Source organism: Suncus etruscus, chromosome 11, assembly GCF_024139225.1.
Source record: "Suncus etruscus isolate mSunEtr1 chromosome 11, mSunEtr1.pri.cur, whole genome shotgun sequence".
Taxonomy (NCBI): Eukaryota; Metazoa; Chordata; class Mammalia; order Eulipotyphla; family Soricidae; genus Suncus; species Suncus etruscus.
The window spans coordinates 62,195,388-62,213,595 of NC_064858.1; the positions used below are offsets into that span (position 1 = coordinate 62,195,388).

At 38.9% G+C, this 18,208-nt stretch overlaps 1 protein-coding gene across 2 annotated transcripts in view; it reads left to right on the forward strand.

Annotated features, from left to right (window-relative positions):
* WASHC4 (WASH complex subunit 4) overlaps positions 1-18,208 on the forward strand; it is a 98,844-nt gene that overhangs the window by 70,968 nt on the left and 9,668 nt on the right. For both annotated transcript variants that reach the window (XM_049783149.1, XM_049783150.1), the window contains 4 exons: positions 1,711-1,845; positions 3,286-3,394; positions 9,298-9,364; positions 10,293-10,379. In XM_049783149.1, coding sequence (XP_049639106.1) covers positions 1,711-1,845; positions 3,286-3,394; positions 9,298-9,364; positions 10,293-10,379 — 398 coding nt within the window. The remainder of the gene's footprint in view (positions 1-1,710; positions 1,846-3,285; positions 3,395-9,297; positions 9,365-10,292; positions 10,380-18,208) is intronic.

Genomic DNA, 18,208 nt, shown 5'->3' on the forward strand with positions numbered 1-18,208 from the left:
GGGTGCGTATATGTTCAGTAGTGTGATTTCGTCCTATTGCACATATCCCTTGATTAGTACAAAGTATCCATCTCTGTCTCATAAAACTTTTCTGAGTCTAAAATTTGTGTTGTCTGATATTAATATAGTTACTCCAGCATTTTTAAGGGTGTTGTTTGCTTGGATGAATTTCCTCCAGCCTTTGATTTTGAGTCTTATGTTTGTTCTGAGTATTTAGGTGTATTTCTTGTAGGCAGCAGAAGGTTGGATTCATCTTTTTGATCCATTTTGCCACTCTGTCTCTTAACTGGTGCATTTAGTCCTTTGACATTGAAGGAGATGATAATCATGGGGTTTGGTGTCATCCTTGTGCATAAGTTTGGTGTGTCTGTTGGTCTGTCTTGTTTAAGTAAACCTTTCAGCTTTTCTTTTAAGCCTGGTCTTGCATCTGTAAAGTTTCTGAGCTCTTGCAGATCCGTGAAGCTATGAATTCTTCCTTCAAACCGGAATGTGAGTCAGGCTGGATAAAGTATTCTAGGTGAAGCATCCATTTCATTCAGTCTTGTCACGATATCCCACCACTGTCTTCTGGCCTTGAGAGTTTCTTGTGACAGTCTGCAATAAATCTTAAGGATGATCCTTTGAATGCAATTTCCCTTTTTGATCTTGCAGCTTTCAGTATTCTATCTCTATCTGTGGGATTTGTCGTTATGACTAGTCTTGGGGTGCTTTTCCTGGGGTCTCTTCTAGCTGGTACTCTTCGGGCATACAGGATATGGTTGCACACCGTATGTAGGTCTGGAAGTTTTTCTGTAATGATGTCCTTGACTATTGATTCTTCATGGGGATTTTCTTCCTCGGTCTCTGGGACTCCAATGATTCTCATGTTGTTTCTGTTGAATTTGTCAAAGATTTCTATTTTCATCTGTCACATTCCTTGAGTATTTTTCCCAATGTTTTATTATTTGCTTTAAGATTCTTTTTAATTTCTTCTGTTGTATTGAGTTACTCTTTTTTGTTTGTTTGTTTGTTTGTTTTTGGGTCACACCTGGCTGCACTCAGGGGTTACTTTTGGCTCTATGCTCAGAAATAGCTCCTGGCAGGCTTGGGGGGTCCATCTGAGATGCTGGGATTTGAATCACCGACTTCTGCGCTGCATGAAAGGCAAATGCTGTACCTCCATGCTATCACTAGCCCCTATTGATTTATTCTGTATCTCATCTTTCAGCAGGCTTATTCTGTCCTCGGCATCTGTTACTCTTTTTGTGAGGCTTGCATTGAGTTTTTTATTTCATCTATTGAGTTTTTCAGTTCTATTATTTTAGCTTGGAGTTTTCTGATTGTGTTCTCTTCAGCTTGATCAATTCTTTCTTTGAGTTCTGTGAACATTCTCCATATTAGTACTCTAAATTCCTTATCTGACATGTTATCTATGTGATTGGTATTCTCTGGGACATCAGAGTTGCCACCTTTATTCTCTATGCATGCTGCTGTCTGGCGTTGTTTCCCCATTGACACGATTGTAGGGTGACTTTTGCTACGTGTTGTGGTGGGGTTTATGGGTTGGGAGGCTGTGTTTCTCACTGGTCGGTAAAAAATGATGGGATCAAGTTGATATAGGATTCTGGAGACTCAATTATTAAATTGAGCAATTAATAAAATTACTTGGTTATATTATTTACTTATGTAATAATATTTATTATAACATCAACTTTTGTGTAAATTTTGTAGGTTAATTTCACCTACCAATTTTTGAAAAAGAAGTTCTATATATTCAGCCAATTTATGTATGATGAACATATCAAATCTAGATTGATTAAAGATATTCGGTTTTTCAGAGAAATCAAGGACCAAAATGATCACAAGGTATTTTACTTGTATTTTGTTATATTCTTTGTTTATAGTTTGATGAAAAACTGTTGCATATATAGTTTTTGTATGACTCTATAAAGGAAATGTTTATGCTAAAATTATCTCTTTATTGGCCTTATTTTTCAATTTTTATCTAATGTCTCCCAGATATGATCTTCAAATTTACAGCGTTCAGCTCTTCATTCTTTGTAGGCAAAAAAGTAAGGGAAATGAAACCATCAATGTAGTGAGGCATTAATTTATTTTAAATTTATGCAGAAAATACAGTGCTGTTTTGAAACATTTATATAGTTAAAGAGTGCCTAAGCTCAGTGTCTTTACTCTTCTTTTCTCCCATTTTTGTTTTCTAAATATAGTTTCTTTTAAGAATTAATGCAATATTTTTCATATGTTTGAGATAAACATATTTGAACATATGCCCATTGCCACTATTTTCCTAACAAAAAAATGTTCTCATCACTACATTTAGATTAATTTCATTTTGTTTTTTGGTTTTTGGATCACACCCGGCAGCACTCAGGGGTTACTCTTGGCTCTGCTCAGAAATTGCCCCTGGCAGGCACAGGGAACCACATGGGATGGCGGGAGTCGAACCACCATCCTTCTGCATGAAAGGCAAATGCTTTACCTCCATTCTATCTCTCCAGCCCCTGTTGCCCCTCATTTTTAGTGGAACAGAACTTTCCAGTATTCAGAGGAATAACATGATATTGTTACATAAGAATTGTTTTTGTTAGTGATAAATAATTTTCTAAGGCTTTTTGTCAACTACAACTTTGAAAAATCTTTTTAATTGGTGAGGAAAACTAAGAAATATTAGCTCAGTTAATAATGTGCTTTTTGGAAGAAGTGTGTTTGTAAGTCTCTAAGCCTATTCCATTCATAGAAACTTGGTCATACTTCTCTGAACAAATGTTTTTAGGAGGAAATGGTTCTTTTTTTTTTTTTTTTAATCTATTTGACAGAGTAGTTGAGTCCCAGAAGACCAATATTGGTTGTGGGAAACTGAAGTTAGGTGGTATTTATTATTACTCAGCTTATATTATAGAGAAATTTATATTGTTCTTTACCATTAATAGGTTTTGTGCTATGGCATTTTTTGATCATTAGATTTGAATAACTTTTTTGTTTGTTTGTTTGTTTTTGGGGGCCACACCCAGTGACGCTCAGGGGTTACTCCTGGCTATGGGCTCAGAAATGGCTCCTGGCATGGGGGACTATAAGGGATGCTGGGGAATCGAACCACAGTCCTTCCTAGGTTAGCTTGCGCAAGGCAAATGCCCTACTGCTTGCGCCATCGCTCCGGCCCCTTGAATAACTTTTTAAAGTACAATGAATGCTTGAAACTTGAAAGAAAAGTGATATTGGCATATCAGACATTTAATCTTTGAGAGTCTCTGTTAATAAGAGACAGTATTAAAATTATCTTTCCAGTATCCTTTTGAAAGAGCAGAAAAATTCAATCGAGGCATCAGAAAACTTGGAATAACCCCAGAGGGACAGAGCTACCTTGATCAATTTAGGCAACTTATCAGCCAAATCGGTAAGTTGTTGTTATTTGGGGGCTGGGGGGGGTTGGGCCACACCAGGCAGCTAGGGTTTTTCCTGGCTCTGCACTCAGAAATCGCTCTTGGCAGGCTTGGGGAAACATATAGGTTGTCAGGGATTAAACTGGGGTCCTTCCCGAGTTCAAGCATGCAAGGCAGACGCCCTACCACTATGCTATCACTCCAGTCCCTGGTAAGTTATTATTAAAAACTATTTAAAAAAGGAAGTAAACACCACTCCCCATCTCTTTTATAAAAATTAGACTTCACATCGAAAACGGTGTTTGTTATCTGAGTTCCTGAATTTAATTTGATAGCACAATTTTTTTTTCTTTCTTATCAACAGCTATATAAGAGTAGTGGGCCAGAGAGAGTACAGAGCTTAAGGTACTTTCTTTATGAAGCCAGCACGGGTATGATACTTAACATTGAATATGGGGCCGGGCGGTGGCGCTGGAGGTAAGGTGCCTGCCTTACCTGCGCTAGCCTAGGAGACGGACCGCGGTTCGATCCCCCGGCGTCCCATATGGTCCCCCAAGCCAGGAGCGACTTCTGAGCGCATAGCCAGGAGTAACCCCTGAGCGTTACCGGGTGTGGCCCAAAAACCAAAAAAAAAAAAAAAAAAAAAGAAAACTTTGGGGCCGGGCGGTGGCGCTGGAGGTAAGGTGCCTGCCTTGCCTGCGCTAGCCTAGGACAGACCGCGGTTCGATCCCCCGGCGTCCCATATGGTCCCCCAAGAAGCCAGGAGCAACTTCTGAGCGCATAGCCAGGAGTAACCCCTGAGCGTCACAGGGTGTGGCCCAAAAACCAAAAAAAAAAAAAAAAAAAAAAAAACAAAAAAAAAAAAACATTGAATATGATTGCCTGAGGTAATCCCTGAGCCGTGAGCCAGGCATAAGCCCTGAGTTCCACTGGTATGGCTCTTCCCTATTTTCCATGTTTCTTACCGCCCCCCCCCCCCATTCCTTGCTTATCTATGATACAGAGGTAATTGATTAACATTTATTATCAAATCTGTCAATCAAGAACTATATTCAAGGAGCAGGGGATGACTTAAAGGGCCGGAATACATGCTTTATATGTAGGAAGTCCTGATTTGGACCTCTGCTGCCATGTGATCCTCTTACCCTAAGTAATGCTAGAAGTATTGCTAGAAGTTCCCCATCCCAAACCCAAGTATGACATTTAAGGGTCAGAGATTGTGGTCAGGGTACTTGCCAACCCTGATTCGATCCCTGCAACTGTCAGGGGTGATCCCTAATCATAGAGCCAGGAGTAAGCCAGGAGTAAACAAGCCCTCTGCACCATCAGGTGTAGCCCCAAAGCATTATATGTATACACATGCTGCATAAATTTTATATGTAAATTTAGATAGTGGTGTTATAAAACAATGTGTTATAGAAGATTATTGAATTTTTCTGTTTCACAAGTATAGTTTGTCTTCTGAAAGAGTATATAAATCAAAAATAGTGAGGGTATACCATAGACACATAATGAAAAAAAAAAACCTCAAGGAGCCATAGAGATAGTACAATGGGTATTTTTCTTGAATGCTGCCCACCTTGGTTCAGTCCCTGGCACCCTTTATGGTCCTCTGACCAGGAGTGATCCCTGAGTATAGAACCAGGAGTAAGTACTAAACACCACCAGTGTGGCCGCCAATTAAAACTAAGAGTTGTTGTTGTTTTTGTTTGTTTTTGTTTTGGGGTCACACCTGGCAGTGATCAGGAGTTACTCATGGCTCTGTGCTCAGAAGTCGCTACTGGCAGGCTCGGGGGACCATATGGGATGTTGGGATTCGAACCAGTGTCCGCCCTGTCTTGACCACTTGCAAGGCTGTGCTACTGCTGTGCTATCGCTCCAGCCCCTAAAAGAGTTGTTATTCTAAAGCATTATTGCTTATGTGTATTCACATTAAGTATTGGTTTCTGTCTTATGTCATAATGCTGGTACTCTTACATCTTTTTATATTTCTGAGCTATAAATGTTCCCCAAAAATGTTAACTTGAATTTAGAATGCTAGTCATTTTCTCCAACACACAGTGAAGCATATATTTCTCCCAGTACATATAAAATATTACATTAATTTCCATCGCAATGCAGTTTAAGACTGATTAAAGTCCTATTTTTTCTTGTTCCAGTATTTTAATCTTTGTTTTTGTACTAGGAAATGCAAATTTATAATAAAATTCATAACGTAGTAACATATTATTAAATATATTCAGTATCTTTAGAAAAAGAATAATCTCAGTGTTGCTAGTTGGGAGTTGAAATAATCACATCACTAAAATTATTGGGTATTTCCTTTGTGTAAAGGTTTTTTCGTGCACTTAGTATTATTGTTATTGGAGTAAAACGCACAACTCTATTTTCATTTATTTCATAAATTCATAATTGAAGACAACAAATTCTAGATGTTGATGGATATATATATCAGATTATATATATGTATATATATCAGTAGATTATCTATCCTAGAGTTTAATTTAAGAGACTAGGAATTTGAGATAAAAGTTTACAATTTTAGTTGGATTTCCAGAGGGGGGAAAGGGTAAGGCATATGGAAGGGGTAGGAAGGGAGAAAAGAGAAAATACCTTAGGAAGAAAGGGAGAAGAGAAAGGAGAAAAAGTAAAGAAAGGAAGAGAAAATAAAAAAAAATAAAAAAAAAGAGAGTGGTGATGAGAGAGGAGAGAATAGCATGGGAATGCTAGTTTGCTTGAATGTGTTCGATGAGTAGGGCATGTAGTTTGAGTCTGTACGTCCCTGTTACTGCTTCGGTGGTCTGTCTGGTCACGTGCTTCAATCTCTAAAAGAAGGTATAACCTAGAGATAAAGTGTATGTTAAAGAGTTTTCTCGGGGCCGTCTTGTAGTGCAGACTAGGTATGTTATCTCGTGTGGTATCCCGAGCTGCCATCTTAGTTTGTCCGCCTTTTGTATCTAAGAACACCTGTGGACAGAAAAGCTGAGAGATTATTTTAAATATAGTAAGATAGAGGCATTAATACGTAGTGTTACCATTACTGTTGGAGTCCTCACTGGATAATGGACACTTTTTTGTTTTGTTTTGTTTTTTGTTTTTTGTTTTTGTACTGATGGAATGTTTCATTTTCTTTTTTCTCCATCGCCCCCCAAATCGATGATGAGAGCCTATAGAAGGACTCTGCCCACTCTTGGAGTATTAGACTTTCACCCCAGTTTACTACTTTTCTCTTCTTCAGACCAAACCACGCAAACTTAACTAGCTAGGCCTGCCTCCCGGTTAGAGGGGGAAATTAGGGAGACACCAAGACCAATTAGATGCAAGACTACTATGTGGTGGGATAGGTACATACGGGACCACATATTCTAGCAGCCCTGGGCGTGAGGGAGGTGGATATGGGAGATAGGACAAAAACGGAGGTGAAAGGAGGACAATTTGGTGATGGGAATCCCCCCTGATGTTATGTAAATATTTAACTAAAATATTATTGTCATCATGTAAACCACTATAATCAAAATAAAAATTATAAAAAAAAAGTTTACAATTTAAAAAAAAGAGTTTACAATTTAGGGCCAGAGTGATAGCACAGTGGTAGGACGTTTGCCTTGCGAGCAGTTGACTGGGTTTGATCCCTGGCATCCCATATGGTTCCCTGAGCCTGCCAGGAGGGATTTTTGAGTGCAGAGCCAGGAGTAACTCCCAAGCACCACTGGGTGTCCCCCCCCCCAAAAAAAATTTCAATTTGACATACATATATGTTTGACAGTTTTGGAGAAAAACAGTAGAGCTAAATAATATAACTTAATTTTTCTAAGATGGCATTAAAGATTTAACATCTTATCTCATATTAGGATAGATTAAGTGAGACCTATGTTGAGGGTTGTTATAAACAGCAGATAAGACATGTGTAATGCAGAAGTTATTGTATTGATTATACAATGTTACTTTTTATTTTTTTGTTTTTATTTTATTTATGAATCATGACATTCTTTTTTTTTTTTTTTTTTTTTTTTTTTGGTTTTTGGGTCACATCCGGCGGTGCTCAGGGGTTATTCCTGGCTGTCTGCTCAGAAATGGCTCCTGGCAGGCACGGGGACCATATGGGACACCGGGATTCGAACCAACCACCTTTGGTCCTGGATCGGCTGCTTGCAAGGCAAATGCCGCTGTGCTATCTCTCCGGGCCCGGATCATGACATTCTTATGTGAGATATAAACAAAAATATACATGTGCTCAGTTAGTGTTTAATCCTGGAAGTATGTTCAGATGCTCACGGAAAGCTCTGAGGAACTGACACTTTAACAGAGACTTAAACCATAAAGAATAGGTCATGTGCAGAGGAGACAGTGCTGAGGACCCACATCTGTTGAACATTTTTTTTTTTTTTTTTGTGGTTTTGGGTCACACCCGGCAGTGCTCAGGGTTACTCCTGGCTCCATGCTCAGAAACTGCTCCTGGCAGGCACAGGGGACCATATGGGACACCGGGATTCGAACCGATGACCTTCTGCATGAAAGGCAAACGCCTTACCTCCATGCTATCTCTCCGGCCCCATCTGTTGAACATTTTAGTAACAGTTGGGGATATCTACACTCCAGATACCTCCAAGGAGGGCATGATACCATGAGAACAGCAAGTTGTTGGCCACCAGAGGTGTTAGATTTTATTGAGATAAAAAGCTGTGTAATTTTCAGAAAAGGAGACTCTATTTTAGATACTGAAAAAAATTTGGGGGGGGGGCATTTCCTGTGCTCAGGGGTTATTCCTGGCAGGCTTGGGGGACCATACCGGATACCCTGACTGCTGTGCTACTGTTCTGGTCTCTGAAAACTTTTTTAATAGGGCCACTTCTCAGAGGCACTCAGGAGACATAGAGAAGATGGGATTAGAGTGTGGGTCCAGCATTGTAGTGCTCTACCTGAGGTGCTGTGGCCACCAGGATCACCCTGGTGGACCATTAGGTTGTGTTTGGGGACCAGGACTATTTCTGCCAGTGCTGGAAGCCACCCAGTCTTAGGGATGAAACTTAGGGCCTCTGGTTTTCAAGACTTCTTATCTCTTTGTGCTCACTCCTCTGACAGAGGTAAAGTAGTTAAGAATTACTATATAGGGTCCAGAGTAATAGCACAGTGGTAGGGCATTTGCCTTGCATGAAGCTGACCCAGAACAGACCTGGGTTCTATCCCAATCATCCCATATGGTCCCCATAGCCAGGAGCGATTTCTGAGTGCAGAGCCAGAAGTAAAGCCTGAGTGTCACCTGGTGTGGCCTCCAAACAAACAAACAATAACAAAAAAAAAAAGAACTATTATATAGATCAAAGGTTAATTTTAGGGGAGGGAGTGGGCAGGTTGCTAACAATAGAATAGGGATGTAAGGAGGTTATTGAAAATTGCAGTGGTCTGGGCCTGAGATGGTAGTGGTAGACTTGGAATCAGACTGTAGCTGAGGATGGGGAAAGTGCTTGGATTTGGATTCATTTTGAAGCCATATGGTTCCCCAAGCCAGGAGCGATTTCTGAGCGCATAGCCACGAGTAACACCTGAGCGTCACCAGGTGTGGCCCAAAAACCAAAAAAAAAAAGCATGAGAAATACTGATGATCACTGTGAGAGAGAGAGAGAGGGAATTATTGACATTGTAATCATTAAATATTTGATTTTAAAGTAATATTGTTTTATTAAACACTTGTTTATCAAAAATGTTACACTTAAAATACTTAATATATGTATATGTACATTTGCATTTAAGAATTCAAGTATATAGCAATTTGACTTTATGGAGCAAGAATGAAATTAGAGTACTTAAAAATCTGTTGCTAAGAACAAGTTGAAACCTTGTACTTGATATGTAACTATTTCTGCTTATCAGAATTTGGACTAGGCAAAGGCCTCATTTTTGTGTGTATGTCTTTAAGGTAATGCCATGGGCTATGTACGAATGATAAGGTCTGGTGGTCTTCATTGCAGCAGCAATGCCATTAGGTAAATATTTGCCTTTTTTTCGCCACTTGAAAAAATTATATCTTATTTATACCATAGCGATATTTTAGAGAAGTCTTCTTATATATTCTATATATATATATATATATATATACATATACATATATATATATTCTAAGAGAAAGTACAGGAGAAAGTAATTTTACTGGTTAGATTTATTTTTGCTCCTTAAATTAAACTAAAGACCTTTGGAAATCTATGTATATTATAGTTTTATTTTGTCAGTGCAGTTTGTTATAAAATTATATATTGTAGAGATGAAGCAGTAGTACAGTGGATAGGGCATTAGCCTTACCATGCAACTGGCTTGGGCTCAGTTTCCCCTTAAGTACCACCAGGAGTGATTCCTGAGCTCAGAGCCCTGATCACTGCCAGTTGTGGTCCAAAAAGGAAACAAACAAACCCCAAGATAAGCCTAAAAAGATTGTATAATATACTGACCAGAGATTAATGCTAAGGTTAAGACACTTGCCTTGCATGCAGCCCACTGCAGTTTGATGATCACAGATCCATGCCAAAGGTAAGCTAGGAGTAACCCTTAGTGTGACTCTATTTACCCAAAGTTTGTGATTTTGAGGATTAAAAATTGATTACTTGTATCTAAAGTTTAATTTATTATTTTGGCTTTGGGTCACACCTAACAGTGTCTGGCTTTATTATCTCTATTCAGAACTCACTCCTGATGGATCTGGGAAGACCATTTATATTGTGGGGGATCAGACCTAGGTTAGTCACATGCAGACAAGTGCCCTACTCTTTGTACTACTTTGAGTCAAAGCACTGGTACTAATAATAAAGCAAACGAAAGGTTCTTTCCAAATACGTAATTAATGAAAAGGTGAATTGTTAACTTTGTTGTCTGTTTCAGTTATACTTATCATAATAAATTCCTTCCCTAATTCTTGGGTAGATTTGTTCCTGATCTTGAAGATATTGTAAATTTTGAAGAACTTGTAAAAGAAGAAGGTCTTGAAGAAGAAACATTAAAAGCAGCAAGGTAAGAGTTCTGTAGAGTTCTTGTAGAAAGAAGAATCACTAAATTTTGTTATGTTGTTTTTGTTTTTGTTTGTTTGTTTGTTTTTGGGCCACACCCAGTGATGCTCAGGGGTTATTCCTGGCTATGCACTCAGAAATGGCTCCTGGCTTGGTCCAGATTAGCTCATGCAAGGCAAATGCCCTACCACTTGCACAACCACTCCAACCCCTATTATGTAAAGTTATTTTTTCTTTTTTTATCTTTTTTAATATCTTTATTTAAACACCTTGATTACAAATATGATTGTAGTTGGGTTTCAGTCATATAAAGAACACCTACCTTCACCAGTGCAACATCCCCATTACCAATGTCCCAAATCTCCCTCCTCCCCACCCCCGCCTGTATATGAGACAGGCTTTCTACTTCCCTCATTCATTCACTTTGTGATTATAGTTGTCAGTGTAGTTATTTCTCTAACTGCACTCACCACTGTTTGTGGTGAGCTTTGTATTATGAGCTTAACTATCAAGGCTTCATCTCTTTTCTCTCTGAGAATTATTGCAAAAATGTCTTTTCTTTTTCTTAAAACCCATAGACGAGTAAGACTATTCTGTGTCTATCTCTCTCCCTCTGACTTAATTCACTCAGCATAATAGATTCTATGTACATACATACATGTATAGGAAAATTTCATCACTTTATCTCTCCTGACAGCTGTAAAATAGGAATATTTTGTGTATATATATACCACAGTTTTTTTAGTCATTCATATGATCTGTTGAAGGGCATCTTGGTTGTTTCCAGAGTCTGGCTATTGTAAATAGCGCTGCAATGAATATAGGTGTGAGGAAGGGATTTTTGTATTGTATTTTTATGTTCTTTGGGTATATCTCTAGGAGTGGTATAGCTGGAGCTCAGTTTCCATTTTTTGGAGGAATCTCCATATTGTTTTCCATAAAGCTTGGACTAGACGGTATTTACACCAGCAGTGAATAAGAGTTCCTTTCTCTCCACATCCCCACCAGCACTACTTGTTCTCATTTTTGTGATAAGTGCCTACTCTGTGGCATGAGATGATATCTCCCTGATGGCATCTCCCTGATAATTAGTGATGTGGAGCATTTTTCATGTGTATTTCTTCTTTGAGGAAGTGTTTGTTCATTTCTTCTCCCCATTTTTTAATGGGATTAGATTTTTTTTTCTTGTCAAGTTCTTTCAGTGCTTTGTATATTTTGGATATTAGCCCCTTATCTGATGAGTATTGGAGGAATAATTTCTCCCATTCAGTGGGTGGCTCTTGTATCCTGGGCACTATTTCTTTTCAGGTGCAGAAGCTTCTCAGCTTAATATATCCCCATTTTTTTTTATCTTTGCTTTCACTTATTTGAAGAGTGCTGTTTCCTCCTTAAAGATGCCTTTATTCTCAGTGTCATGGAGTGTTTTACCTACGTGTTGTTCTATATACCTTATGGTTTCAGGTGTGATATCATGGTCTTTAATCCTTCGTACATGGTTGTTAGCTGGGGGTCTGAGTTCGTTTTTTTGCAAGTGTCTAACCAGTTGTACCAACACCACTTGAAGAGGCTTTCCTTGCTCCATTTAGGATTACTTGCTCCTTTATCAAAAACTAGGTGATTGTATGTCTAGGGAAACACTCAAGTGTATTCCTGATCTGAGGGTTTGTCTTTATTCCAGTACCATGCTGTTTTAATGACTATAGCTTTGTAATACAGTTTAAAATTGGGTAAGATAGTGCTTGCCGTATTTCTTTTCCCAAGGATTGCTTTAACTATTCATGCGTGTTTATTGTTCCAAATGAATTTCAGAAGTGTTTGATCCACTTCTTTGAAGAATGTCTTGAGAGGCATCGCATTAAATCTGTATAATATTTTGGGGAGTATTGCCATTTTAATAAAGTTAATCCTGCCGATCCACGAGCAGGGTATGTGTTTCCATTTTCGTGTGTCCTCTTATTTCTTGGATTAGGGTTTTATAGTTTTCTTTTGTTTTTTGTTTGTTTTGTTTTGTTTTTGGGTCACACCTGGCAGCGCTTGGGGGCTACTCCTGGTCCTACACTCAGAAATTGCCCCTGGCAGGCTTGGGGGACCATATGGGATGCCAGCATTTGAACCACTGTCCTTCGGCATGCAAGGCAAATGCCCTACTGTTGTGTTATCTCTCCAGCCCTGCGGTCGTTTTCTTAATGTCCATTTCTTCCTTATCATTATTGCTGTATAAAAGGCCATTGATTTTTATGTGTTAATTTTGTAGCCTGCCACATTGCTTTATGAATCTATTGTTTATAGAAACTTTTTGGTAGAGTCTTTAGGGTTTTCTAAGTAGAGTATCATGTCATCTGCAAACACTGAGAGCTTGACTTCTTTCTTTCCTATCTGCATGCCCTTGATATCTTTTTCTTGCCTAATCACTATAGCAAGTACTTCCAGTACCAAGTTGAATAGAAGTGGTGAAAGGACAGCTTTGTCTTGTACCAGAATTTAGAGGGAAGGCTTTTAGTTTTTCTCCATTGAGGTTAATATTTGCCATTGGCTTGTGGTAGATGGCCTTAACTATATTGAGAAAGGTTCCTTTCATTCCCATTTTGCTGAGAGTTTTTATCACAAATGGGTGTTGGACCTTATCAAATGCTTTCTCTGCGTCTAATGATATGATCATGTGATTTTAATTTTCTTGTTGTTGATGTGTTTTATGTTGATAGATTTAAAGATGTTAAACCATCCTTCAATTCCGGGATGAAACTTACTTGATTGTAGTGAATGACCTTGAATGAGGCATTGGATCTTATTTGCCAGGATTTTGTTGAGGATCTTTGCATCTGTGTTCATCAGGGATATTGGTCTGTAATTTTCTTTTTGGCAGCATCTCTACCTGATTTAGGTATCGAGGCAATGTTGGCTTTATAAAAACTATTTGTAAGTGTTCCTGTTTTCTTTCAATTTCATGAAAGAGCCTGGCAAGGATTGGTAGTAGTTCCTCTTGAAAGGTTTGAAAGAATTCATTAGTGAAACCAGGTGGGCCTGGGATATTGTTTTTGGGCAGACATTTGATTACCGTTTTAATTTCCTCAATAGTGATGGGGGTGTTTAGATATGTTACATCCTCCTTATTCAACCGTGGAAGATTATAAGAGTCTAAGAATTTATCCATTTTTTCCAAGTTCTGATGTTTCATGGCATAGAGTTTCTCAAAGTAGTCTCTGATTACCCTTTGAATCTCTGTAATACCTGTAGTGATCTCCTTTTCATTTCTGATATGGGTTATCAAGTTTCTCCTTCTCTTTCTTTGTGAGTTTTGCCAATGGTCTATCAATCTTATTTTATTTATTTATTTATTTATTTATTTATTTATTTATTTATTTATTTATTTATTTATTTATTTTGGTTTTTGGGCCACACCTGATGATGCTCAGGGGTTACTCCTGGCTATGCGCTCAGAAGTTGCTCCTGGCTTGGGGGACCATATGGGACGCCAGGGGATCAAACTGCGGTCCATCCTAGGCTAGCGCTGGCAAGGCAGACACCTTACCTGTAGCGCCACTGCACCGGCCCCAATTTTGTTTATTTTTTTCAAAGAACCAACTTCTACTTTCATTGATCTTTCGGATTTTTTATCTTTTTTGTTTTTGGGCCACACAGAAATTGCTTCTGGCCTACACAGAGGACCATATGGGATGTCGGGATTCAAACCACCATCAGTCCTGGTTTAGCCGCTTGCAAGGCAAACACCCTACCGCTATACTATCTCTCCAGCCCCATCGGATTGTTTTTTGGGTTTCCACTTCATTGATTTCTGCTCTAAGCATTGTTATTTTTTTCTTATACCTATTTTTGTTTTTTTTAGTTGATTATTTTCTAATTTTATAAGCTGCAGCATTTTAAGCTATTCAGGTATGCCCCCTCTTCCTTCCTGATGTATACTTGCAAAGCTATAAATTTTTCTCTCAGTACCGCTTTTGCTGTGTCCCATAGATTCTGATAGTTTTGTCTTTATTGTCATTTGTTTCCAGGAAAGTTTTGATTTTCTCTTTGATTTCATCTCGGACCCACTGGTTGTTCAATAGTAGGCTGTTTAATTTCCGATAGGTGTTAAAGTTTTTTTCTATGTCCCTTTGTAGTTGACATCTAATTTCAGAGATTTGTGGTCAGCAAAAGTAGCCTGCAGAATTTCTATCCTCTTGATTTTATGGAGGTATGTTTTATGTGCCAGCATGTGGTCTATCCTGGAGAATGACCCAGGTACATTGGAGAAGAATGTGTATCCAGGTTTCTGGGATTGGAGTGTTCTACATATATTTACTAGGCCTCTTTCTTCCTTTCTTTTTAGGGCTAGTATATTTTGTTGGATTTCAGTCTGGTTGACCTATCAAGTGTTGACAGGGCTGTGTTGAGGTCTCCCACAATTATTGTGTTACTACTGATATCCTCTTTCAAATTTGTCAATAATTGTATGAGATATTTTGCTGGTCTCTCATTGGGTACGTATATGTTTAGTAGTGTGATTTATTCCTGTTGCATGTATCCCTTGATATATGTCCATCTTTGTCCCTTAAAAATTTTCTAAAGTTTGTGTATGGCCACTCCAGCTTTTTTCTTTGCTTTTTTTTGGGGGGGGGGTTGAGGTCACACCCTGCAGTGCTTAGGGGTTACTCCTGGCTCATCTATGCTCAGAAATCGCTCCTGGCAGGCTCAGGAGACCATATGGGATGCCGGGATTTGAACCACCGTCCTTCTCCATGCAAGGCAAACGCCCTACCTCCATCCTATCTCTCCGACCCGACTCCAGCTTTTTTTTTTTTTTTTTTTTTAGTTTTTGGGTCACACCCAGCGGTGCTCAGGGGTTACTCCTGGCTGTCTGCTCAGAAATCGCTCCTGGCAGGCACGGGGGACCATATGGGACACCGGGATTCGAACCAACCACCTTTGGTCCTGGATTGGCTGCTTGCAAGGCAAACACCGCTGTGCCATCTCTCCGGGCCCAATGACTCCAGCTTTTTTAAGAGTGTTTACTTTGATGATTTTCCTCCAGCCTTTGATTTTGAGTCTATGTTTGTTCTGACTATTCAGGTGTGTTTCTTGTAGGCAGCAGAAGGTTGAATTCATCTTTTTGATCCATTTTGCCACTCTGTTTCTCTTAACAGGTGCATTTAGGCCATTGATGTTGAGGGAGATTATTGTCATGGGATTTAATGTCATCTTTGTGTAGAAGTTTGGTGTGTCTGTTGGTCTGTCTTATCTTAAAATAGACCTTTCAGCTTTTTCTTTAAGGCTGGTTTTGCATCTGTAAAGTTTCTGAGCTATTGCTTAACCATGAAGCTATGTATCCTTCCTTCAAACCTGAGTGTGAGTTCGGCTGGGTGCAGTATTCTAGGTGAAGCGTCCATTTCATTCAGTCTTGTCACAATATCTCACCACTGTCTTCTGGCCTGGAGGGTTTTTTGTGATATATCTGCTGTAAATCTTTTTTTTTTTTTTTTACATAGTTCTTATAATAGAAGCTCTATAGAGTCCTCTGTAAAGGATTTTGGGGGAGACACTCCGAGCATGCTACTTAACAGGTATCAGGAGACTCCTGGTAGGTGAGAAGTCCCTGAATCTTCCCTTTCTCCCCACTCAGAACACCTTTCTACCCACTGTGATAGCCTTTCCAAAAGACAATTGTGTCCTACAATGGCAGAGTTGGAAAATATTCAAAATGCTTCTTTAAATTCCTACTCTTGATACATAATGCAATAACATATCATACCATATCATACCTGAGCCTCTTTTCTTTACTATTTTTTTATATTTTATTTAAACACCTTGATTACATACATGATTGTGTTTGGGTTTCAGTCATGTAAAGAACACCACCCATCACCAGTGCAACATTCCCATCACCAATGTCCCAAATCTCCCTCTTCCCCACCCGACCTTCACCTGTACTTTAAACAGGCTTTCCATTTCCCTCATACATTCTCATTATTAGGACAGTTCAAAATGTAGTTATTTCTCTAACTAAACTCATCCCTCTCTGGTGAGCTTCCTGAGGTGAGCTGTAACTTCCAGCTCTTTTCTCTTTTGTGTCTGAAAATTATTATTGCAAGAATGTCTTTCATTTTTCTTAAAACCCATAGATGAGTGAGACCATTCTGCATTTTTCTCTCTCTCTTATTTCACTCAGCATAATAGATTCTGTGTACATCCATGTATAGGAAAATATCATGACTTCATCTCTCCTGACAGCTGCATAATATTCCATTGTGTATATGTACCACAGTTTCTTTAGCCATTCGTCTGTTGAAGGTCATCTTGGTTGTTTCCATAGTCTTACTCTGTAAATAGTGCTGCAATGAATATAGATGTAAGGAAGGGGTTTTTGTATTGTATTTTTGTGTTCCTAGGGTATATTCCTAGGAATGGTATAGCTGGATCGTATGGGAGCTCGATTTCCAGTTTTTGGAGGAATCTCCATATTGCTTTCCATAAAGGTTGAACTAGACGGCATTCCCACCAGCAGTGGATAAGAGTTCCTTTCTCTCCACATCCCTGCCAGCACTGTTTATTCTCATTCTTTGTGATGTGTGCCATTCTCTGGGGTGTGAGGTGGTATCTCATCGTTGTTTTGATTTGCATCTCCCTGATGATTAGTGATGTGGAGCATTTTTTCATGTGTCTTTTGGCCATTTGTATTTCTTCTTTGTCAAAGTGTCTATTCATTTCTTCTCCCCATTTTTTGATGGGATTAGATGTTTTTTTCTTGTAAAGTTCTGTCAGTGACTTGTATATTTTGGAGATTAGCCCCTTATCTGATGGGTATTGGGTGAATAGTTTCTCCCACTCAGTGGGTGGCTCTTGTATCCTGGGCACTATTTCCTTTGAGGTGCAGAAGCTTCTCAGCTTAATATATTCCCATCTGTTAATCTCTGCTTTCACTTGCTTGGAGAGTGCAGTTTCCTCCTTGAAGATGCCTGTAGTCTCAATGTCCTGGAGTGTTTTGCCTATGTGTTGTTCTATATATCTTATGGTTTTGGGTCTGATATCGAGGTCTTTAATCCATTTGGATTTTACCTTCGTACATGATGTTAGCTGGGGGTCTGAGTTCAATTTTTTGCAAGTGGCTAGCCAGTTGTGCCAACACCACTTGTTGAAGAGGCTTTCCCTGCTCCATTTAAGATTTCTTGCTCCTTTATAAAAAATTAGGTGATTGTATGCCTGGGGAACATTTTCTGAGTATTCAAGCCTTTTCCACTGATCTGAGGGCCTGTCCTTATTCCAATACCATGCTGTTTTGATAACTATTGCTTTGTAGTAAAGTTTAAAGTTGGGGAAAGTAATTCCTCCCATATTCTTTTTCCCAATGATTGCTTTAGCTATTCGAGGGTGTTTATTGTTCCAAACGAATTTCAAAAGTGCCTGATCCACTTCTTTGAAGAATGTCATGGTTATCTTTAGAGGGATCGCATTAAATCTGTATAATGCCTTGGGGAGTATTGCCATTTTGATGATGTTAATCCTGCCAATCCATGAGCACGGTATGTGTTTCCATTTCCGCGTGTCCTCTCTTATTTCTTGGAGCAGAGTTTTATAGTTTTCTTTGTATAGGTCCTTCACATTTTTAGTCAAGTTGATTCCAAGATATTTGAGTTTGTGTGGCACTATTGTGAATGGGGTTGTTTTCTTAATGTCCATTTCATCCTTATTACTATTGGTGTATAGAAAGGCCATTGATTTTTGTGTGTTAATTTTGTAGCCTGCCACCTTGCTATATGAGTCTATTGTTTCTCGAAGCTTTTTGGTAGAGTCTTTAGGGTTTTCTAAGTAGAGTATTATGTCATCTGCAAACAATGAGAG